At 49.6% G+C, this 25,441-nt stretch overlaps 1 protein-coding gene across 1 annotated transcript in view; it reads right to left on the bottom strand.

The window, feature by feature from the left end:
* The window catches only part of RNF17 (ring finger protein 17), a 2,644,767-nt gene that overhangs the window by 506,244 nt on the left and 2,113,082 nt on the right, over positions 1-25,441 (bottom strand). The window contains exon 29 of the mRNA XM_085621540.1: positions 7,454-7,728. Within this exon, the coding sequence (XP_085477666.1) occupies positions 7,454-7,728 (275 nt within the window). The remainder of the gene's footprint in view (positions 1-7,453; positions 7,729-25,441) is intronic.

The following is a 25,441-nucleotide window of genomic DNA, read 5'->3' as shown; positions in this document are numbered from 1 at the left end:
ATACACTTGGTTCTTGTTCTGTTTGGGGATAGTAAACCTTCTTTCTCTTATCTGATCTCTTTCTTCTTCACTGGACACTATTTTCTTGATTTCTGTGAGTGGGCAACCAATGATGATAGACGTGGGCATACTGGCGAGAACCGGCTGGTAGCCACCCTGGTGTTGTGTACGTGAGGTGCCCTCTCACTCTCACACTTATTTCCTTGAGTATCCTTCACTCACTTGCTGTGGGGGAGGTATCATACGGTTGCGGAGTGACGGTTTGCAGTTTTTTATCTATGAACTCGAGAGGTCTAGGACTACATTATATTGGACATGGTGCCAGAGATTGGGTGGATATAGGTATCCCCACATTTTGGTACACACCCGCCCCAAACCCCAAACTAGGAACGATAAAACAACCATTGCTGAGCACGGTACCAATGGGTCACAATCCCTGCAGTAATTGTAGTGTGTGTCATCTTACCTACACCACAAAAAACGTGACTTTTAACAACAAAATGATTTGGGAACTACGCAATTCCACTAATTGCAAGACCCCTGGGGTGGCGTACATGATCACATGCAACCTGCATTATGTAGTATGACCACTAGAAAGGGCAGCACCAGGATATGCAAGCACCGAAGCAACATCAGGTGCAATAGGATCACCACAAAAATTACATCACATTTTTGAGAAATGCAACGTATCCCAAACGATCTGCATTGTGTGGTGTTAGAACACATCAAACACACTGACAATCTAGAACACAGGTTACTAGAGAAAGATGGGTGTACAAATTACACACGGACACTGAAGGGCTGAATGACAACTTTCCGTAGGGGCAATTTGTAAAATGATCCTGGTACGCACGATCTACGATTTAGATACAGTGTTCTAGGAACAATACTTTCCTACCAATATCACTCATGGAGATGATCAATCCCTTTAAGATACCCACACTGGCACTATGAAATACCATTTTTCGTGGTCTCCTTGTCATCAAACTGATCACCACTGACATCCCACATTAAGAATGTAAAAGCTATGTCTAACACCTGTGTTGCGGTGGTCCACTTTGTTTAGAGCCCCTGTACCATTAAATTATTCTTAGACATTCCAAGATGGCTTCCGCCGTTTTTAGACATTTTAGATGGCTTCCTTCCATATTATCTCCAGTCCAGCCAACCTCTTTTTTCGAGCATTCTGTTTCCACTCAACAACCAGAACCTTGAGTATTTCACTTTTGGGTTGGCTTCATAGCTCCAGTTCCCATTTCATTGATAAAATATGCCACTCGGAGGTCTCAACGAAAGGCATCTGAGTCACTCGCACAAGATGGCCCCCGGTATTGCCATATGGAGCGGCCGTTTTGGAGGTTTACAGTCTAGCTGCCAAGGCAATCATGACTGGACGGTTCTGGCAGCATTTAATGGACCCCGGGAGACAGACGCGGTAAGATGCGGTCTCCGGGGGTGGCATTAGGTGATTTGCCAGAGGTGCACTTTGACAAAGTAAGTCTTGCTGACCCTTTTCTCCTTAAGTTCCTTTCCTAAGAACTAATGAGCTTTCAATATCCCATTGTAGATCAATGTGAGACACTTGAAGAATTGCCCTCCGGTTTTTCCCCTGCTAATTATCACTCTGTGTCCCCATTATTTCCTTAGGGTGTGACTACAAGCCCCTCTACCCCTCCAGATCAGGAGGCAAAATTCTGCCTAATCTAAACTATGTGTCACTAATATGCTGACAATTAAGTGTTATATGTTGTATGTCACGTGGTGTCTCTACACAAGTGCTTTTCGTTATGTATTTAACCACTTATTTATTGCCAGGCATCGCGAGTGTGAGTTTGTTATCACACTGGATGTTCGCACTAACTATTACTTTTAATTCCACCCACCCACTATAGAGGAGTACATTGATTAAGTTAAGACGCTGCATGTGTCAAGGACCTATCAGCCTGGCTGGGAGGCGGGCGCGTTTTTAATTCTTTCTTTGCTTTATTTCCTCAGATGCTACGTGTCAGTGATTAACCGTATGTATTAAGTGTTAGTTGTACACACAGTAGGTGTGCACCTTATTAATTCCTAATTATAGGTTTGCTTAGGAGTGGCACGCACAGGGCTGGTCCTCGAGTGGTCCTAAAGAAAAACTTTGAGGGGACAGCTCGAAACATGTCGACCCAATACTAGGGACTCTATACTCATTATAGTTAGACTTTCCCTATTATTAACCCCTGATTTTAGTCATACCAACTAGGGGCAGGAATAAAATAGTAGCCCACTAATTAGGTATTTTTAACTTTTTCCACTCCACTTTTACTGCACTACACATTTTCCACAACTTAGTGCTCCTACATAGTTCCACAAGTCGCAGCACGCCTCAATCCACAGCGGATTGAGAGGACCCTAATGATGAAGCATGCCACCTAGGGGAAACCCTGGTGGATGAAAGAGGATTTTCATACATGTTCAGTGAAAACCCTGCTCTTCTCCATGGTTGGGTTTTTATTCTGGCATTCCAGATTTTGTGAAACTACATTTCTATGGAGTCCCTCAGCCCCAGGAACAGAACATTGAATGGTCATTGTCATTTCGACCTGCCTGGTTTACTACCTGCGTATAACCTGTGTTTCATTGGCTATGGTGTCCCTTCGAGTGGGCACTTGATGTTTTCCTTGCGCTGCAATTACCTGTTCCTACTGACATGAACCTGTTGATGAGTCCGATAACGACCAATTTTTGAAGTTGTCCCATGAACTTGCAGCTTCAAGATGCATGGCATGAGCTACTCCGTACTGGGGAGATGGGTGCTTCAGCACCAGGATTTCCAGATTTTGGCTCTAATAACACACATGCAGGACAACAGCCTACTTCCTCAGCATCGGCTGATAACAAGGATCATGTCTGTTCTTTGTACATTTTAAATGGGACTCTCCAGGAATCATCCTCAGGGAAGACTTAATGCTTTCTTGATTCGTTAAACATTGATATTGTGTAAGACAGCATGAGTGCCTACAACTGATTTGGTCTGCTTTTTTAAATTTGCATGTTTCATTAAACTTAAATTTGCTTTTTATGGTTATTAGCTGTGTTTTGAATTTGCTTGGCTTGTGAAACTTGTTACTTTGTTAGCCGCTAAGCTACTTTCCTAACCAAGGAGGGGGTGTAGCGATTTCCTTTCTGGGCCCACTTGGTTCTCCCTCAGTTTAGCGTATTAGATTTTTTTTTTAGAAATATGCAGTACATGCCTTTTTGTTATTCAGTGACTCTTCTTGGGATTCCGTCTGTACATTTCGTACAAGGTTGTTTAGAAGACATAACACCATGCACCGTTTTCTCCTTGGTCAGCAAACACTCCTAACGTTTTAGACATAACACTGTAGCACAGCTGCAGCTTTCTAACACAGTAGTTTTATCTTATAAACTGTGCTTTGTTCCTTTGGAGGCAGAGAAGAGAATTCCGGCAGAGAGACCTGTCCTGAAACCAACACATACCAGGTATGGGGTCTATTGCTAATCCCAGAGATGGCAAATGTATCTCTTTGTTTACACAGTAAGAATAGACCTACACAGATAGATATTTTGCCATAGTTGAGTTGTTTATTGTATACAGTCTGCTAGTAATATTGATGACTTTACTTAGTTGTATTTGCCCACTTATCAAAGCACATCTGCTTCATGATAGACTACGATAGTTTCAATAAATGTTTTGTACACTTTTATCGTTGTGTCTTTCAGTTGTTTACTAAGGGCATGCTTGAGTGAGTGATGGAAGGTGATGGATGATCTGTTTCCACAGTTCCCTTGGGGAATAGAGGGTCATCTTCTAGGTTTGCCAAAATCACCTGTTACTCTGGAAAGCTTAGGAGTTCAGGTGAGGCACTGTGAGCTAGCTGGATTTGGGCCAACAGGTACCGATGTGGTAGAGACAGTCAGTCCCTACAGTTTGACGTCCTATCGTCCCAAGGCACAGTTCTGCTTACTAGCAGAATCCCTGCAACACTAGTGTAAAGCACTGAAAATGTGTATTGGTAGAATCTCTTTTAGAAAAAAAACTGTTGAAATTAAAAGAGCAGCTCTGGATCACCATTGAAGGGCACGCAAAAAAAGGACCAGACAGTGCTCCTGGGTGGGCGCTAAAGGACTTCAGGGATATGGCCCAGGGGTGGGGAATTCCTATCTCCCGACGCCCGAGACATCTAGATTTCTTACAAGGGCAAGAGGTTTTAATTTCTAACTTGTCCAAAGGACAAGTAGACAGATTTACGGTAATCTGATACACAACTGTTTAACCCTCTTGGTCACAGCCAGTTAATAAGGAGCTCTGAGCAGTTTATTGGCAGTGAAAGGGGCAATTCAAAAGCTGGGGCCTGCACTTTAATTTCACCAGAGCAGAACAACATGAGTGAGCTGAGCTCAAAGTTGCAGCTCCATGTAAAACATCCACAGCACTGTCAGGCAAGTCAGAGTCATTTTGCTTTCTCCCCGAGGCTTCCAGGCCCCTCCTCTGGCCCTTTCCTTTTCTTCGAGCACAAGATGCAGCTCCAGAACACTCACATCACTGGAATGTAAGAGGCTGGGCCTCTTGGCTCATGCTCTGACTTTAACCTTGTGACCCGTGCCTTTTGTTCTGTGCTTCACCCTTCAGCCTCAAATCGGCCCCAAGATCCCTCCTGCCCTCGTCTCTGGGGGCCTACAGTAAAGCCATGCTTTCTCTTCTCTTGCAGCCCCTGCATAACCCTCCTTTGCACTTTGCCTTTCCTGTGCACCTTATGTTTCACCCAGTGCCTGTACTTGCTAACCCCGCTCCCCTTGGCCTCTCATATCTTACATCATCCAGGGCTTACATTAATGTTCATTAGTTTACCCATGGGGAATTCATGCAATCCTCAGGTGCACCCTAATTTCTCTCCTTGCACTGGGCCTCTCCTCTCACTTTGTGCTTGCACCAGGGGCATCTGAACACGCCACTGTAGCTAACAGCAGCTGTGGAGTTCTTGATGGGCCTCTTCTTTCTGCAGTTCCATACAAAGGTTCATAATTTACTTGAAAGCGTTGATGGATATATACATGGGTGGATACAAGGCTGGATGTGTGCAAGGATGGATGAATGAGTGGATGGATGGATGGATGGATGAGTGCAAGAATGGATGGATGAGTGCAAGGGTGAATGTATGGATGTGGTGAAAGTGAATAGATGTGTGTGGATGGATGAGTGAAGGGATGGATGGTTGAATGAAAGGGTGGATTAATGGATGAGAGAGAGTGAATGAATGGCTGATGGAATGGGTGGGTGGGTGGATGGCTGGGTGGAAGGATGGATGGTTGGATGGCTAGCTTGGTGGATGGATGGATGGATGGCTGGGTGGAAGGATGGCTGGATGGATGGCTGGGGGGAAGGATGGATGACTGGGTGGAAGGATGGATGGCTGGGTGGAAGGATGGATGGCTGGGTGGAAGGATGGATGGATGGATGGATGGGTGGAAGGATGGATGGCTGGGTGGAAGGATGGATGGATGGATGGCTGGGTGGAAGGCTGGGTGGATGGCTGGGTGGATGGCTGGGTGGATGGCTGGGTGGGTGGATGGATGGCTGGGTGGATGGATGGATGGCTGGGTGGATGGATGGCTGGGTGGATGGATGGCTGGGTGGATGGATGGATGGATGGCTGGGTGGATGGATGGATGGCTGGGTGGAAGGATGTGAAGATTGATGGGTGGAAGGATGTGAAGATTGATGGGTGGAAGGATGAGTGAAACGGTGGATGGATGAGTCAAATGGTGGATGGATGGATGAGTGAAAGGGTGGATGGATTTGAGTGAAAAGGAGGATGGATGGGGTGAAAGACGGAAGAGCAAAAGGATGAATGATGGGATGAGTGAAAGGGTGGATGGATTTGAGTGGGATGGAGGAGTGAAAGATGGAAGAGCACAGGATGGCTGGATGGAGGGATGAGTGAAAGAGTGGATGGATATGAGTGAAAAGGTGGATGGAGGGGGTGAAAGTGGATGAATGGATGCGCGAAAGGATGGATGGATGAGTGGAAGGAGGGATGGATGAGTTTGAATGGTCGATTTGGAGCTGGAAGGATAGGTTTGGATGAGCCTCTTCTGTCTGGAGCTCGGCAGACAAAAGCCCATAATTAACGTGTAAGGATGAGTGAGTGAAAGGATGGATGCGAGTGAAAGGGTGGATGAGTGACAGGGATGTTGGATGGACGATGGATGTGTCGATGAAGGAAAGGGTGAAAAGATAGATGGGTTGCAGGGTGGATGGATCAGTAAGCGAAAAGATGGATGAGTGAAAGGGTAAATTGATGGATGAGTGGAAGGATGGATGAGTGAAAGGGTAAATTGATGGATGAGAGGAAGAATGGGTGAGCGAAAAGATGGATGGATGGCATTGTTTGAAAGGATAAATGTGTAGATCTGCAGAAAAGAGGCAAAATACGGAAATCACTAGTTTTCAAATCCTTCTATACTAGGAGCCTGACATAACCAGAGAGGCTATTATCCGAGCTCTTCTATAATGAGTGCTGCCATTATTTGACGGTGCACATCAAGGCACCAAAGGGACAAGTGGATTTTGTACAGGACATGTAGATTTATGATGTTACCTGTCCCATGGACAAGTAGATATTTTACTAAATTCCACACCCCTGGATATGGCCATAGCATCGTTTCTCATGCCAAGGTGAGCCAGCACTGCAACCAGTGCAGAAGAGCAATACAAAAGTTCCTAAAGCCTATCTGGAGCGTGTAGTTTTTAATAGGTGAGGAATCTGCAGGGAGAAGTATTCATCAGAAACAAAAATACCACCAATGCCAGTAAAGTACTGGTCAGGTGCAATCCCTATAAACAGCATAACATTTACTGATGAAAATACGATACACTTCATGCCGCAATTACATATTTTTTAGGAGGTAATTACTAACCGCAGAATGAAAAGCTGTTTCAGAAAGGTCTTTGTGTATGGTGCATTGTTTAGTATTTGCTTTTACAGCTCATCCGTAATAAGAGAAAAAAGTGAAGATGAGCAGCCATGAACACAGATGAGACCTCCACTAGAGCACCTTTTGCATTCAATGAAGCAGGAAGCCTAATGCGACATTGAGGGTCTGTGACAAACATCTTCTTTACACATATCCCCAGATGATAGATCATAGCTGTCAAACACTTTTCCCTGACTGATACAGCTCCCTCACATGCTCTCTCCTCTTGCCCTGGAATGTCCCTTTGTACAGAACCATGTTGTACTCCAGCGAGGTTTGCATCATATGAATTGCCATATATAATTAAAAGCATTCAAATCGGACTTCATTTTACAATTACATTCCTCAAAATGTCAAAAAAAATGAAATTGCCTCTTGAATATAAATTAGATGTCGAATGGATGATTGGTTGTGGTACATTAACATAGACAAAAGTCAAGAAAAAAAATGCTATGAGTAACAAAATGTGTCTTACTTAGTGATGTCTGCACAACGTAGATTGTACCATCCTCTCCAACAGAGCTAACTTCAGCTTCAAAGGTATTTGTGTTTGGAATACATGGAGATTTGTACGGTGACATTGTTACCAGTGAGGTGATCACTGGTTGCTCTAATGTGATACAAAGATTTTCTGGAGTACGAGGGATAGATGAATATTTAACTTCAGGCAGTGCACCGTTTGAGGATGAAGATTCACTTTCCAAGACAACATCTAAATGATTTTCACAAGCTTCTTGGGAAGGTTCCGTTCTATACAACGGGAAAAAACATGGTTAAATGTGAAAACACAACATTGAATTATCAATTTTAAAATGCTGAAACACTTTTTCATTTAAATCTGAGATGCATTATGCAAAATGGAGAACTACAGTTCGCAGTAGCACATCTGAACTGCCTGCTGATAAATTCTTAAGAGGCGGATTTATATTGAAAACAGCAGAACTTTGTTAAAAAACCATGGACCCAAATAAAACAACTTTAGCTGGATACAAATGGAAGGTATTTTATTGAAGCAACAAAATCAGCTTAGAGGATCAGTTACTTCACTTTGGTAACGCTCTTTCTGGGGAAACTATCTTGCTGCAGATTCCTCACCGACCTCCCACCCGCCATGTCTGTATTTAGACTTTACCTAAGCAACTAGAGCGCAAATGGAAAAAACGGTTAAGACACTGCAGATAACGACATCTTCAAATCAGCGCCAAGACTCAACTCCCAACCGGTAGATGGCACCCAGTGGCTAAGCAAAGATGATGTTCTGTTCTGAAAAGGGGCCTACATTGCCACCACTCTGGCAAGCTGATGGCAATTGTTTTCAAGGGTGTCTGCAAATCCACAAACCCAGCCCCAACAGCAGCAAATTGGCTTTGAACAGTGTGTAGATTCCCAGACTTTGGATCTTATCAATGGCTAGAGTCCAATTCAAAGAACAGGGAGGATGAGAGGGGCAGTGAGGAATCTGTGGTTAGATAAGATTCTCTACCAGAAAGAGTTACAGAAGGTAAGTAACTTGGTCTTCTGATAGAGAGTTTTAACCAAAGAATCTTCACCTACTGAGTAGATACCAGAGCAGTACCTATTTAGGTGAGTCTGTGAATTGACTCAGATCAAGATATCCTGTAGTAACCGAACAGGTGAAATGCCAACTGGCCACCTCAGCAAACCTAGCTGTCCAGACAGAAGTATTTTGTGAACGTATGGAGTCACGTGTACATTGCCACCTTGCAAATGTCCAGTACATGAACTCAACGTACCAATGCAGCGTAAGCAGCTTTGGGCCTGATGGAACGGCATTGCAAACAATCTAGCGGCAGTTTTTCGGCCAAAGCATAGCAGATCTTTTCAAAGGGAGATGGTCCTCCTCAGAATCAGTACGATCAATGTAAAAGCTCAGTGCTCTCTTGGGGTTCAAGTGATGGAGTCTCAGATCCTACTTAGGGTGAGATGGAGCATAGAAAGTCAGAAGGGTGATGGTCTGACCGATGTGGGACGGTGTCACAACTTTTGTTAAGTAGGATGCTCGTGTCCACAGAATCAGTTTGTCTGGGAAGAAGGTGGTGTTCAGCGTGATAACACAAACAGCCTCAAGATCCCTCACTCGCCACACCCAGGTGATAGTGACTAGGAACATTGTCTAAAGGGTGAGAAGCTGCAAGACAGCTGTACATAACCTCAAGGTGAGTACAAGGAAGAACAAGATAAGGACCCACATGGCATGACGAAAGTAGAAGGAAACAAAGGTTGGAAACCTTTAAAAAAACGCATCACAATCAGTTAATTGAATCATAAGGGCTGGTCTGGCAGCCACAACAAGGGTGAATGAGCTTAACGGTACCCCTTAACTTTGCTGAAAGCAAACTGTTACTGGGAAAGAGACAAAACAAACAGAACGTCAGATAACTTGCCCGAGGGGGTCAACCTAGCATGTGCCAGACCACACCACAATTTTATCCCAACAGGCATATCAGGAAGAACAGGCATAGCGACGTCCTCGCTTCTTTCCAGGCTGAGTGGCGGGAGGGCAGAGGCCCGCTTGGATTTTTGGTTTTTTTCATCCATTTACAAAATGACTTGGAGTGCGACTACGACCAACTCAATAAATGACTCCTGGACCGGGACCAACCCTTTGACTTGGAATAGTCTCACTGTTGAGTCCTCTGGTGCTTTGCAACAGTTTCGCCTTGCGGTCTGGTATGCATTCTGGTTCATTGACGAGCAGTCACTGGATTGATCCCAGGCATCACAGGCAAACTTGATGTGGCACAGACATCTGTTTGCAACAGTTCTTACTGGGATTAAAACCTCTCACTTTGGGAGGCGATGTTCAACTTCCACACTAGATTCAATTTTATGAGGTAGCTCCGGATCCAAGTCTGGTGGTACGGAAAGAAAGGAACTGACATCAGTGTGGGAGTGACGCCTATATATGCCCTAAATATAATTTTGGGTGCAAATGACGTCAGAGCGAAGCCCCATGGCACCACCTACAGGCAAGCAAAGGTACTGCTCAAAATATTCCTGATCCAGCAGGACGCCTGGGGTATGTTCAAAAGGTAAGGAATCTGTGGTTAGAAGTTTCTAACAGAAATTGTATTATTACATAAGTCTATAAAGTCAATAGTTAATTTGTAAATGTGTGATATATATATATATTGTACTTGTAGAGCGCAACAATCATCCCAGGGGATATCATGGCGCTAAGAGAGCTGAAACCGGTTTTAAAGATGTGTGGTTACCAGAGACATCAACAAATGGGTCCTAAACAGCAATTCGCAAGGTGTCAGCAATTAAGTCCTAAAATTAGTCGCGTTTTCAGCTTCGTCCTAAACCTCAAATGGTCGCAGTGAGGCGAAGGTCTAAAGGAAGTTCATTTCAATGAGCGGCCGCCAAATATGAGAAAGAGCGACCACCCCAAACTCTGGCCTTCTTTACACGTCTGGTTTTAGCCTGAGCAGATTTACAGGACCTCAAGTTTCGTGAGGTGACATAAAATTCGACTTTGTCCTGCAGGAGTCTGGGGCCAAGGATCTATGCGCATAGCACAGTAATTTAAACTTAGCCCTTTGGCGCATAGGCAGCCAATGCAGCTCCTTCAAGTACTCTGATGCCGAGCTGTACTTATTTTTGTTGCAAACCAGCTTGACTGCTGCATTCTGAGTTCCCTGCAGTCGAGAGAATAAGTAGTTGGCCATGACAACATAGAGCACACTCTCATAGTCCAGTCTGCTGGTCAATAAGGCCTGGGAAATCGTTTTCCTCCAGTTCAATAGGATCCATATAAAAATTCTCCTCAGTAATTTTAACAAGGAAAAATATTTTTTTCCTCAGAGTACTCAGACTTGATCTTGCATGGTTAGTGCATTGTCCACCAGGATTCCCAACTTTTTTACAACCCGTTTGGGCTTGGGAGCGGTACCTATTGACTGGGGCCACCAGGTTGCGTCCCAGACTAGGTGTGCTACTCCTAAAAGCAGTATCTCTGACTTCTCTGTGTTTAGTTTCAGACAGCGGTCTGTCATCCACTTCGCAGTTTCTGGTTGGCAGTTAATCAGGTTGCTCCTAGTATACTTATATCTTTCTTCAGTGGCTATCAGCAACTGCATGTCATCCACGTAGGAGCAGATATTAAAACCCCATTTCTTACCAATATTGGTCAAAGAAGAGTCATAAGCATTAAAAAGAGTTGTACTCAATGATGCTGCATGTGGGACACCACAGTTGAATGCTCTTGGGCTGGAAGAAAAGGAGCCTATTTGTACTCTGAGTTCTATTCTATAACAAGCATTTGCAATGCAATAGGTCTCTAATTACTGAAAGTTTGAGCTATTGGCGTTGCATTATTAATTGCAACTCCAATAGCTCAAACCTTTAGTATTGCGAAATCTAGTGCATTGCAAATGCTTGCTTTACTCACTGGTTCCTATGTGGGTGGTGAGGCCGGATCCCATTTTGTTATGAAGCTCTCTCCCCTCTGTGCAATGTGTCTGGAACACACTTACCCTGCACTGACATTTGGAAACCTAAAGAAAAATGTAAAGTGTTTGGGTCTACAGGAATAATAGGGATAGAAACAAAATCTTTCATGTTGACTCCAGCTATTGCAACACAACTGTTGGAGAAAGATGGCCTGCTGTGTAAACTGAGAAGCTGTATGTTTCTTGTCTATACCACACTTCCCCTGTAGATTTGGTATAGCAACACAAGTCTGGGAACACACTTACAGTGAGGGACACAGAAGAAGGTGCATATGTAACCTAAAGTGGTCAGTCTCCCTCAGACAGGGCAGTGAAGGGTAGGGGCGGTCCCCTATTGCAAAGATGGCCGGCAGGATACGCCTTCATAAAGAGGGTATAGTCACTTGCAATTACAACCACTACTGAGCTCCCCTATCAATAAACTGTTTCAAGATCAGAGAGAAACAGAAGCACGTTACAGTTTGTGCCAGTGGAACAGACACTAGAATCTGCATTGCCTTATTGTCAGTGAATAAATGGCATTTCATCCAATTCAGGCCTCAAGCTGCTTGTGTGGCATCACTGTTGTCCTAACGTACAACTTACTTACCTTCGGTAACGATGTATCTGGAAGAGACGATTCTAGCCGCAGATTCCTTAACGTAGAATTATCCCCAGACGTGAGACTGGATCTGGAAAATGTTCTCTCCCACAGCATCTCTATGCGCCGGGGGGCGTCACCTCGTGACTCCGCCCGACGTCGTTCGCGGACGTGACGTCAGCGAGGTCACATAAGTCTCACCCCGGCGCGCTGACGTCAGTTTTCTTCAGAGAACTTTTCCGCACCACAACGTGTAGCCATCACAAACAAAACTGTGAGAGTATGTGAACAGTGTGCAAAAAAGCTAGTGAAACAGAAAGGAAAGAAGCGAATGGTGCGGAACAGCACCATTAGTGACAGTGCTAAGCACTGCATTACGGAAGGCATGGAAAGGACAGAACAGAGCACCGCTCGGAGGAGCAACCCCGCACAGCGAAGGCGATATCCCCCTGGAGACAGAAAAACAGAAATAATGTCGGGCAGACAGAAGTCTGCAACCCCAATCTATAACAGTGAAGGGCAACAAGTCCAGAACAGAGGAGGAACAACAATTTATCCCAAGACAACACCATCAAGGAGTGTCGTATCCCCTGTAAAGAACTAAAGGTCGAGGCACAGCCAAGGCCCCCAACCCAGAGGACTGCAGAGGAGTCAGAAACCCCAAGCAATGAATAAGGGAGAAGAGTATAAGGAGGCCCCACACTGGAAAACCAGGGTGTAGGGATGCAGAAGTACACAGGAACCCACCATCCAATCACCAGAAAGGAAGGAGTGGAACCAATAAACCGAACTAGGCATCCTGCCAGGGAGGTAGTGAAGGAGGGCACCCGCAGAAGACATAGCCTCCCGGAGGGGGATGAGTGCCGAAGACCAGCTGAAAGGTCCTCGCAGAACGGGTAGGAAGGGCAGGTCGTGAAGGAATCTGCGGCTAGAATCGTCTCTACCAGATACATCGTTATTGAAGGTAAGTAACTTGTATATCTGATAGAGACTACTAGCCGCAGATTCCTTAACGTAGAATAGATACCCTAGCAAAATACCCAGAGGGGAGGAGGGTCTGCGAGAGAACCTCACCAGCTTGGAAGAACACAAAGCCCCAACAGGGGATGTGTCGTGGGGACAGGAAGGACAGCCCCCACCAAGCAGAAGCAAGCAGAACAAGGAGAAAGGAAGGCCAGGATACCACAAGCCGACCCAGGGGGCAAAGGGAGTCCGCCAGAAAACCCAGAGGGACAGACGGCACCAAGAGAGTACCAGAGGAAGGAAAGAACCACAAGCAAGGAGAAGAGGTGGAACGGAGGCAGAGCCCACCCCAGGAGAATACACACGCACACAGCAAAGGGGACAGCCGAACAGGCATCAGCTCCAAGACAGGGGACAAGGCAAGGAACGGCTCCACAGCCAATAAGTGCATACGTGAGAAGGAAGACACAGTTGCACAAAGCTCCAGCAAAGCAAGGGACAGGAGCACACGAGTACACACCGGGGCCCACAAAGGTGGATTTTAATGGCCAGGCGTGCGCAGCAGGCTGCTGGTAAATACTATGAAGAAGTGTAACCAGAACAGCCGAGCGCCAGACGAGGACAGAGGCAAGGGAACCCCAGAGCAAGCCCAGAGAAGGACCGTCCCAATGCACAATCTGACCCACAAAGAGAAGTGGGACCGGCCAGAAGGTAAAGAGGAGAAGAACCAGGACACAGGAGAACACTAGGACACAAAACCCAGCTCCCCTGAAACACAAAGCAGAGGACCAGATTTATCGGCGGAAAATAAGGTGGAAACACCAAGACAGGATGCCGTAGACGGCACGACAAAGTCTGGCTGTCGACCCAGCAGCTGAAGAGAGAAGGCACAACACACAGAAGCAGATATCCCACAGGAACAAGGACTAAATGGACCACAGGCAATCCCTGCAGAAGAAGGGTAGAGCACCCTTGGAAACTGAGCAGGACAGGACCCGGAGCAGCACAAGCTGCGCCAAGGAGGAAGAGAAAAAGAAACCGCACCAAGCGGCATACAGTGACGCCAGGAAACACGAGGAACCCGAGAGGGCATCCACATCTGCCCAGCGGAGGAGAGAGCTATACAATAGCCAACAAGTACCCCACCTAGGGTATGACACGTCCCGAAACAAACCCAGGAAACACTTCTTAGGGAAACCCGCAGCAGAGGCCAAAAACAGAAAAGACCTGTAGGCATCACTACAGGCGGCTTACCAATCAGTCAAAAATACACAGATGGTCCAACCGGAGGACCTATACGGGTTTTCCAAAAGCCAATAATCACACAAAAGTTGAAGGGCTGTACCAGCATTCAAAGTACAGAGGAGCCAACGTAAGGACCCCAAAGGCATTCCAAGACACACACAGCACACAGACGGGCCTACCGAAACACTAGGCCCAACGAGAAAGGTGGGAGAAACACCCCCCCATAAGACCCCTGAGGTCCGACAAGCCGAAGCTTACGGAGGGGGAGGGGGACGGAGCCCCGCAAGAAGGCACTGAATAGCGGAGTCCGCGTGGGTGTTAAATAAAAGAACCCCATCAAAGGGCAGATCAACAAGACGCTCCCGAATATTCTCCGGAAAGACGCTATCCCGCAACCAAGCACGGCAGCGGAGGGCCACAGAACTCGCCATAGCACGGGCAAGGGAATCAGAGACATCCAAGGCCGAACTGAGAATGAACGCGGCTAACTCCCGACCATCCAGCACACGGCGCCGCAGATCAGTGTGAGACAAAAGAGACTCCACCGAATCCCATAGTTTGGAGGTAGCTCTGGCCAACACACAAAGCGTGTTGAGCACGCGCGCAGAGCAGCACTAGTGGAAGCAAAAATAATACGCCCCCAGGAGTCCAACCACCGGGCCTCCCGTGACAGAAGGAGCAACACCGAAGGCAAGGACGGAAAAGCAGTCTGTAGGAGAGGGCCCTGGGCAGAAGGGTGGGAAAGAAGGCAGACCGGGCCGTGCGGAGCAGGACAGTGGCGGTGGAGGAGCGGCTGAGGCACAGGACCCCCTATAGCAGGACACTCCCAGAAGAGAGTCGTGGAGCGAAGCTTCGAACGGAAGAAGCGGCTCCCCTCCACCAGAGCCCTGGTGGAGAACCCCCAACAAGTGGTCCGTCGGAAGTGGAGCGACCGGGTTGCCCATCTGCAAAATGCCAGCGGCCGTGGTGATGGCCCGGACAAAGGCTGCACTCGCCTCCGTAGGGTTACATGGGGAAGAGAGCAACTCTTCCGCGGGCAAAGGCTGCAGACTAAGCCGCCCATACCCTTGCCCCGCTGGAGGAAGAAACGGCCAGCCCCTGTAGGATGGAAGGCTCATGGACGAGTGAGGGACCTGAGGGGTCTCCTGAGAAGGCCGAGAAGCCGGCGGGGCAACCAACTGCAAGGAACGGGAGAGCGTTTCTGGGGGTCGCGGACGCGGTGACATGCAGCATCCAGTCTCCGGTGAAGAGGAGACAAGGAGATGACAACCCTCCGTAGAAGAAGAGACATCCGGAGAAGAGTCGGCAATCCGACGTCGGGACGGCACCGGGGAGTCCGCAATGGGCACCGGCGTGCCCTCGATTGGTGCCGAAGCGTCCACCAGGGGTGCCGCCACGTGCCTCAAAGGAGAAAGGGGCAGGGTTGGTGCCGAAGCGGCCAATGAACGGCGTCGAAAAGGCGCCGGCTCGACCTCCGACGAGGCAGCCTCCTGCACAGAGGACCGAGGGGGAAATCGGGGACAAGCCAGGAGTCACGGTGACCTCCTGCGACACCACAGGGAACCCCGCGGGGTTTTGCGGCGAGGTGGTGGCGCCGTGGGTTGAAGAGGGGAACCCCGTAGGGCCGCACCTCGACAACACCACACCTGCAGACCCTGAAGCAATATCCGTCGTTCGCCCCCGGCGAGTGCGCAGAAGGCCCCGCACATGGCGAGGGATCCAAGGACGTCCCAGCCCGCACATGGCGAGGGATCCAAGGACGTCCCAGGGGGAGGAGGGGAGCCCGGAGAGGCCTGCAGAGCCGTAGCGTAGGCCCCCATTTGGGCCTGTGTCGCCCCAACGCCAGGAAGTGGCAGATAGGGTGGCAACAAGCGAGGGTGCACGTCCCGAGAGGAACCTGCACCCTCTGCCGATTGAGGACAAGGCCTCGGCGGCAAGCTACTGGACTTACTGACGGGCGATCGATTCCCATGGGGTCTCGGCGAAAGATGACGCCGCAGCCGGAATCGGCGACTTCTGGACCCTTCCAGGGATGGGCGCTGTGACGAGACCGATCTGGACATGCGGGCTGAAAGCAATTTCATCCTGCCAGGACTTAAGGCTTGAGGCGCTGACAAGCTTCGCAGTCCGTCGAATCATGGTGCTCGCCAAAACACCACATACAAATAGAGTGAGGGTCCGTCGCCGACATCGGACGCGAACAAGAAGCACATGTCTTGAAACCCGAAGGCATCTGCTTTGCTAAAAGCGCTTCGGCAGATTCTGCAGAAAGTCCAGTTTATAGCAGCAAAGCTGGTGCTAAATAGGCAGCACAGGTCCTCCACGACATCGGCCCTGAGAGACCTTCACTGGTTGCCCATTAAGGAAAGAGTTAGCTTCAAATCTCTATGCATTGTGTTTAGAGCAGTGCATGGTATGGGCCCTTTATCTCTGCAGGAGAAATTTACCTGGTATAAGCCCATGAGACATCTCTGCTCTTCCAGCACAAATCTGGTAATGACTACCAGATTTAAGAAATCTAGGAGGGGAGGCAGGGCATTTGGCACGGCGGCCTCTGGAACGAGCTACCTCTGAGCATCAGACAAGCTAACGTCCTGTTATGCTTTAGAAGGAGTCTGAAAACCTGGCTGTTCCCTAGGAACGATAGCAATGCTTCCCACCGATAATCAGGTCTGATGTTTGTTGATGTCATATGTCTAAGTCACAGCGCCAGGATACCCGCAGGGTGACAGTTCGCGCAATACAAGTTTGGCATACAATACAATACAATACTGTTCCCAAACGCAAAGGTGTTAAAGGAGACACGAAAACAGGCCAACGGAACACACTCTGGATCCGCGTTGCACGCGGAAAAGAAGGAAACTGACGCAAGCGCGCCGGGGTGGGACTTATCTGACCTCGCCAATGTCACGTCCACGGATGACGTCAGGGCGGAGTCACGAGGTGAAGCCCCCCAGCACGCAGAGATGCTGGGGGAGAGAACATTTTCCGGATCCAGTCTCACGCCTGGGGATAATTCTACGTTAAGGAATCTGCGGCTAGTAGTCTCTATCAGATACATATAGTAACTGACTTCCAGGACTTTCCCGCGGGGCCTGCACAGCGTGTTCGTCTCAATCTGCTGCTAGTTCTGCCAGGCAGCCAATGATGGTGCCCTGGGCTTCAGCGAAAGAGGATGTAGTCACCCTCATACACCCACTGACCTGCCTGTCTGGGGGTGGCAGCGAGTAGGAGGGGGTAGAACCTAAACCATAGCAGGGCAGTTGAGGGGCATCTGATCCCACCGCCATCTGCTTCAAACTCTGCGCAGAGGATACGAGAACTCACCTGGCCCTTGTCATGGCTGCAGCAAGCTCTTGCAAAAGGGACTGCGTGTTCACCTGGTCCCAACCTGCCTGCTTTAAGTCACAGGCGTGAGTAAGAGCACTCCACGCGTCCAGCCTGGGGCCATCTCACCACTAAAAAACTCCACATGTGGGAAAAGTGCAGGCCCACAAAATAACAGCAGCCCATGAACTGCAGCTACGTCTCACTGGCTGGTCTCTACAGCCATCGCAGACACCAGGCTAAAACAATGACATGTTTTTAATGCTGCCAAAGAGCTGGGGGTCCACGGCCAACTCCAAATGAGTTGCAGGCGGGGGATGGGTTGGAATACGTTACGGATAACAAACATGGAGCAGGAATTCTCAGAGGTCTCTCACACCATTCTTCTTCGCATACAGGGACTTTGACTTAGCCTGTTATAAATCCTCGACTTCTAGTACCATGACGCAGTGGAAAACGGGACTAAACACTACCTTCACACCAGATAAGGAAGATTTTCATACACTTTCTCAAGAGTCCAACTATGCGCTTTACACAAATGATGTAACAGAGCAAACATGAGGCACATTGAGGCCTCACTAGAAACCTAGTACCACATATGTTCAGCGTAGATAAAAACAGGTACTGCCCAGTAGTTGAAGTGGGGAAAAAAAAAGGGGGGACTGTGGGAGGAAGATTAAGAGGGCGGGAATAACCCGAGGATTTGGTCAGTTGACGGAGTCAGAAAGAGCAAAACATCCCAATTGTTTTTATTTCTTTGGCCTTTCAGTGACCAGTTACAGCTTACTATGGTATTTAATTCAACCAATGCAAACACAATTATTTAAGGTATAATATGAGTTATTGACATTAAAATACATTCACAAAGTAGGATATGTTTTCAATCACAGAATGTCCCAAATAAGCTTAAAAGTGGATTCCCAAGCCATGTGTCTCTGAGCCATGGAGTTTCTGTCATCAGCACTTCTCCTCCCTTTTTCCACAAGAGCAGTTTAAACATGAATAGCAAAATATCCTAGATTGCAAATATTTTCCACAAGTTCTGGCTCAACCATGTATGCCACATAATACGTCATCTGCTGCAAAATCTGACGATTTGAACTAATGAAATTAATGAATGAATGAAAAGGCATCCCAGCGCTACTAGCAGTGCAACTTCAGTTAGGGCGGTAATTAGGGAAACAAACAAGTTACTTACCTTCGGTAACGATAAATCTGTAAGAAACATTAGTTAGATTCCTTACCTCAGAGTATCCCCAGGCGTCAGGCTGAATCCGGAAAGATTTTTCATCAGCAGTACCCTTGTACGTCGGTAGGCGTCATCTGCGACCACGCGTCCGTCGTCGGCGTCGGGATCGTCGGGATGACGTCGGAGTACTTAAGACGCCGCCCTCGCGTGCTGATGTCTGTTCTGTACATAGCTTTCCGCGCCAGGAACGCAGAGCCATGCAAGACACCGACACTGGTGCCATGAAACTAGGGCCTTGAAAGGGATGACCTTAACCCTAGATATCAGTTCGCAGAACGGGGAGGATGGGAGGGGCGGTAAGGAATCTAACTAACTAATGTTTCTTACAGATATATCGTTACGGAAAGTAAGTAACTTGTTCATCTGAAATAAACACTTTAGTTAGATTCCTTACCTTAGAATAGATACCCCAGCAATACCAACCCCGGAGGTGGGTCTGCGAACCAAGATCACACCAGGAAGTCCTGGAGAACAGAACGGCTAAAGAAACCGTCTCTCCGGACTTGGCTGTCCAGGCAGTAGTGCTTGGCAAACGTGTGCAGCGAGGCCCACGTTGCTGCCTGACAAATGTCCTGCAGAGGGACTCCCCGTCCCAAGGCAGTAGTAGCCGCTATGGCCAGAGTGGAATGGGCCCTCAGCCCCACAGGAGGATCCTTCTTAGTCTAGGAATAACAGGCCGTAATGCACAAAACGACCCACCGAGAGATGGTCCGGTTGTGCACTGCCCGCACCTTCTTAGCGCACATGTAGCCAACGAAGAGTCGGTCATCCACCCGGAACTGTTTTGTGCGGTCCAGATAGAAGGGGAGCACACATTTTGGGTCCAGACGGAGGAGCCTCTCTTCCTCTTTCGAGGGATGCAGAGGCGGAAAGAAGGTGGGCAAGGTAACAGACTGCCCGATGTGAAAGGCAGTAACCACCTTAAGAAGAAAAGAAGGGCAAGTCCTCAGAACAACCTTGTCCGGATGGACAGAGAGGAAAGGAGGTTTAGAAGAAAGAGCCTGGAGCTCACTCACTCTTCTGGCAGAGGTGATGGCAACCAGGAAAGCAGTCTTGAGAGTCAGAAGACGAAGAGGACAGTTATGAAGTGGCTCAAAGGGAGCGCACATCAGATAGGTTAATACCAGATTCAAGTCCCACTGAGGCACTACAAAGGGGACAGGAGGAAACATGTGAGTAATGCCCTTTAAGAATCTATTTACAACAGGGGACTTGAAAAGAGAAGGCTGATCAGGAAGCCGTAAGAAGGCAGAAATAGCTGAAAGATATCCCTTGATGGTGCCCAGAGCAGAGCCCTGCTGGGCCAGGGAAAGAAGAAACAGGAGAACCTCAGAACGAGGGGCGGGAAGGGGATCCACAGCCTTTGCTGTGCACCATGCCACAAATTGTTCCACCTGCAGGCGTATACCGTTTTAGTGGAGGGATGCCTGGCTGCCAGAATGACATCACAGACTTCAGGAGGCAAGTCAAATGGCATCAACTGCCGTCGCTCAATCTCCATGCATGGAGGTGGAGGCTGGACAGGTTTGGGTGGAGGACAGTCCCCTGCTGCTGCGACAGAAGGTTCTTCTGAAGAGACAGTCAAATCGGGGGATCGATTGACAGACTGAGTAGTTCGGGATACCAGTATCTTCGTGCCCAATCCAGAGCCACAACGATGACTTGGGCCCGGTCACGCCTGATCTTCTTCAGCACTCTGGGCAGAAGTGGTATAGGCGGAAAGGCGTATAACAGACCGCAACTCCACTTGCGACGAAAAGCGTCTCCGAGCGAGTGCCGCCTTGGAAATTCCAACGTGCAGAACTGATGACATTGCGCGTTCTCTTCGGTGGCGAATAGATCTAACCAAGGCTCTCCCCACTTCCGAAAGAGACCTTGCGCCACTCGTGATCCATCATGCACCGGTGGCTGAGTTCGTCTGCCTTGACGTTCAGAGAGCCCGCCAGGTGTTGAAATACCAGGGTGATGCCCTGATGTTCCAGCCATGTCCAGAGGCACAAAGGGTCCACGACCCAACCCCGCCCTGTTTGTTGCAATACCACATGGCGGTGCTGTTGTCCGTGAACACCTGCATTACACTTCCCCGGCCAGAGGGAAGGAATGCCTTCAGTGCAAGCCGGATCGCCCGCAGCTCCAAAAGGTTGATATGGAGCCGGGACTCCGCCGGAGACCAGAGGCCTCTGATCTCCGCCTCTCCCATGTGGCCCCCCCATCCCAGAAGGGACGCATCCGTCACCACCACATGTTCCGGTTGGGGTAGGGAGAGGGATCTGTCACTGACCCAATCGCGGCCCGTGAGCCACCACTGCAACTGTCTTGCAGTGCCCTCCGAGATCAGAACGTGGTCGGACAGGTTGCCCTGATGTTGCGTCCACTGGAACTTCAGGTCCTAGTGCAGAGCCCACATCCGCCACCTGGCGTGATGCACCAGCAGGATGCAGGAGGCCATCAGACCCAGCAGCAGTAGAGCCACCCTGACCGAAACTCGGGATAAAGGCTGAAAGATTGGAATCAGAGCCTGAATAACCCAAACCCGCGGTTCGGGAGGATAGACCCGAAACTGCGCCGAGTCCAGAACGGCTCCGATGAAGAGGTGCTTCTGGGAGGGATTTGGATGTGACTTCGTCATGTTGATGGAGAACCCCAGCAAATGCAGGAGGTCGGCTGTAGTCTGGAGGTGGGAGACGACTGCCTGGGGCGAGCCCGCCTTCAACAACCAGTCGTCGAGATAGGGAAAGACTGGAACCCCTAATCTGCGCAGATGAGCTGCGACCACCGCCATCACTTTCATGAACACCCGAGGGGCACTGGTGAGGCCGAAGGGGAGCACAGTAAACTGAACGTGCTCGTGGCCTACTGTGAACTGCAGGTAACGCCGGTGGGCCGGCAGGACGGGGATGTGGAAATAAGCGTCCTGCAAGTACAATGCTACCATCCAGTCTCCAGGGTCTAAGGCAGCCAGCACCTGAGCTAAAGTCAGCATCTTGAACTTCTCCTTCCGGAGGAAGGCGTTGACGCTCCTGAGGTCCAAGATAGTTCGTAGGCCCCCTTTTCCCTTCTTGGGAACCAGAAAGTAGTGTGAGTAACAACCCCGTCCTACATCTGGGCCAGGAACGCGCTTGATGGCCCCCTTGGCCAAGAGGGCCGTAACTTCCTCCTGCAGAACTTGCAAGTGATCCCCCGACATGCGGTGGCATGGCTGGAGGGGGTCGCCTCGAAGGGGAGGGATTAGCCCCTTCGAACGATTTGCAGCACCCACTTGTCCGAAGTGATGGTACGCCAGTGGAGCAGGTGATGGCGAACTCTGCCTTCCACTGGCGTGGAATGGGCCTGAAAGCTCGGACTAGGGAGGCTTTGAGGCAGATGCTGCGGGAGCAGATGTGGCCTGACCGGCTCTCAGTCCCCCTGCCCCGCCATAGCGGAATCCACGTCCTCGACCGCGTTGAGGCTAGTTCTGCGGCCTGTGGCTGGACGAATGTGCGGGTGCACCCCTTCCTTGGCCACGAAAGGGACGAAAAGCAGAAGTTTGCTGATGCTGGGCAGAGAGGCCAAAGGACTTGGCCGTAGCCCTGGAGTCTTTAAAGCGCTCCAGCGCACTATCCGCTTTGTCGCCAAAAAGACGACAGCCATCAAAGGGCATGTCCATGAGGGTGCTCTGGACATCCCCTGAAAAGTTTGTGGACCTCAGCCAGGAGTGATGACGAATCGCCACCGTCGTTGCAATCGCTCTACCCAGCGAGTCCGTGGTATCAAGTCCACATCGAATGGAGTACCGTGCTTCATCCCGCCCCTCAGCAAGAGCCTGGGCGAGCTGTGTCCTGGCCTCCTCCGGACACTGGGGCAGCACGTCCGCCACCGTATCCCACAAAGAGTGGGTGTAACGGTCCAAATGGCACGCGGTATTAATGGACCGCAACCCCAGACTGAGGGAGGAAAACAGTTTCTTGCCAAACTGCTCCAATCTTTTGGATTCCCGATCCGAAGGCGTGGAGGGGATGGCGGTTTGGGACGGGGAGGCCTGGATAACCAGACTCTCAGAGGTGGGGTGTACAGACAGAAAGCTGGGTTGCCCAGAGCTGGGCGGTGGCGCCGGCCCACGTTCCGATCCACAGGAGAGACTGTGGCGGGCTTGGACCAAGTGCCCATCATAACGTCGGTGAGGGCCTCATTAAACTGCAGTAGAGGCTCCGAGGAGCTTTCCGGCGGTTGAAGCACCTCAGTGAGGAGGTTAGTCCTCACGGCCGCTGCAGGGAGCTCCAGGTGTAGAGCCTGGGCCGCCCTGCGCAGCTCTACAGAATAAGTCGCACCCTCCTCCGTAGCCACGGAAGGAGGAGAGATGAAACCAGTGTCAGGTGAAGTGTCCAGACCACTGGCATCCCCCAGCTCGTCTGCCCAGTCCTGACTTAACTGGCACTACTGTGCCAGAGGGTCCTCAGACCCCTCCCAGTCCTCCCCTTCATCCGTCTCCTGGTAAACAGGCAGAAAGGACGGAGCCGGGTCATAGATGAAATGCTCACCCATCGACGCCGGACCCGGACCGGGGCTGAAACTAGTGACGGCGTCGTCAGAGTACAGCGCCGGGAGCGGCACCATGGGGGCCGGCGCCGGCAGAGGACCCCACGGGGACCTGCGGCGTCAGGACCGAAGTCGACGACGGCGCCGAAGCCGCCGGCTCGCTAGGGCCCCCAGCCGGCCTGCGGGGCCGGAGGCGCGCCGGCAAGCCTCGACGGCGGAACGAGACTCCTCATGGCCGCGAGTAAGTCCCGAATCTCGCCCAGTGTCTTATGAGGCCCAGGGACCGAAGGGTATGGGGCCGGATGAGACTCCTGCGGAGCCACCCGAACCCTCGACCAAGTAGCGCGACAGGCGAGGGGAGTCAGAAGAGCTATGTCGCTTCTTCGACTTCTTTTTACCGTGCCTCGACTTACCTGAATGCGAGGACTTGGACCCCGATGAGCGGTGATGACTTCGGGTCCGCGACCGGTTCCTCGACCTCCTCCCCGACCGGGACCTTAAGCGGCGCGGAGCCGACTGCCAGATCTTGAGGAGCTTGCGGGACCGCTCGAGGTCAAGGCCCGGCAGTCGGGGCACAACTTGTCATCGTGGTCGGCCCCAAGACAGTAGACACCCCGATGGTGTGGGTCGGTAACCGACATCAGTCAGTGACAGACGTCACACGGCTTGAACCCGGGCATCCCTACTGGCACCAGGAGTCGAAGTCGACTTAAAAAGAGAGACAAAAATGTCCAAAAAGTTAGTCAAAAAATGACTAAGGGTACGCTCTTTCCTGATCTGCGCTTACTGGAGCGGAAAAAAGAAGAACTGACGTCAGCACGCGAGGGCGGCATCTAAGTACTCCGACGACGTCATCCCGGCGATCACGACGCCGACGACAGACGAGGAGTCGCAAAACGACGCCTACCGACGCGCAAGGGTACTGCTGATGAAAAATCTTTCCGGATCCAGCCTGAAGCCTGGGTATATTCTAAGGTAAGGAATCTAACTAACGTGTTTTTTTCAGATAGATACGTTTTTAACTTCTTTTGAAAGGACAGGTAATTTGGCTCAAGGCGAATACCAAGAGGCAAAAGATTCCACAGTTTCGCGGTGTTGTACGAGAAGTGACACCCTCCATTTCGTATTTTTCTTATTTTTGGGACTACCGCCAATTGTTTATTATCTGATCTTAGAGCCCTATTAGAGCGATAGGGTTGAATAATGGAGCTGATAATGGGCGGGCCTTTGCCGCAGAGTGCTTTGTGTGCAATACAAAAAGCCTTGAACTGGATTCTCTCCTGAATCGGCAACCAATGAAGAGATGCAAGCGCAGGCTTAGCTGATAGGCACTTGGAAGTATTCGTAAGCAGACGTGCTGCACAGTTTTGCACTATCTGCAATTTTTGGTGGTGGTGAGTGGGGCTCCCAGATATAAAGCATTAGCATAGTCAAGGCGTGACAGGATCAACGCTTGGACCAGCAATCTTCTAGCAGAGAAGGGTAGCAAGGGAAGGATCTTTCTTAACATTCATAGAATCCCATAACAGCAGGCTGCCACCTTACGTGCTTGGTATTTAAAATCAAGATGGCAGTCCAGCCATACACCCAGACACTTGATTTGTTCTTTTGGGGAAGGTGGTGTCCCCAGACAGCTAGGCCAGAATGATCCAATGCACAACGTAGTAGAGTTACCCATGAGCATCAGCGCAGTCTTAGCTCCGTTAAGGTTCAGGCAAGAGCTGTCCGTCCAACTTGACATCTTTTCGAGGCATAAGGCTAATCCCGAGCCAGAGTCATCCAATTAATTAAGCAAGACCACCAATTGGGTATGATCAGCGTAGGTGATGATCTGAATGCCAAAAGGTATTAGTACTTCTGTCAGGGAGCTCATATAGGCATTAAATAGAGTGGGCTCAGGGAAAATCCCTGAGGAACCCCACATCTAATGGGCATTCGCTTCGAGGTGGTTTCCTCTTCAAAGACTACAAAAGATCTCTTCTCTAAAAAGGGCTGTAGCCATTTTAGCGCTATTCCAGCAACTCCTGCCTTCCCAAGTCTTTGAATTAGTAGATGATGGTTCACTGTATGAAAGGTTGCGCTGAGATTTAATAAAATTGTTTGCAGCTC

This window comes from Triturus cristatus, chromosome 8 (genome assembly GCF_964204655.1).
Source record: "Triturus cristatus chromosome 8, aTriCri1.1, whole genome shotgun sequence".
Taxonomy (NCBI): domain Eukaryota; kingdom Metazoa; phylum Chordata; class Amphibia; order Caudata; family Salamandridae; genus Triturus; species Triturus cristatus.
This window is presented reverse-complemented; position numbering and strand designations above follow the sequence as displayed.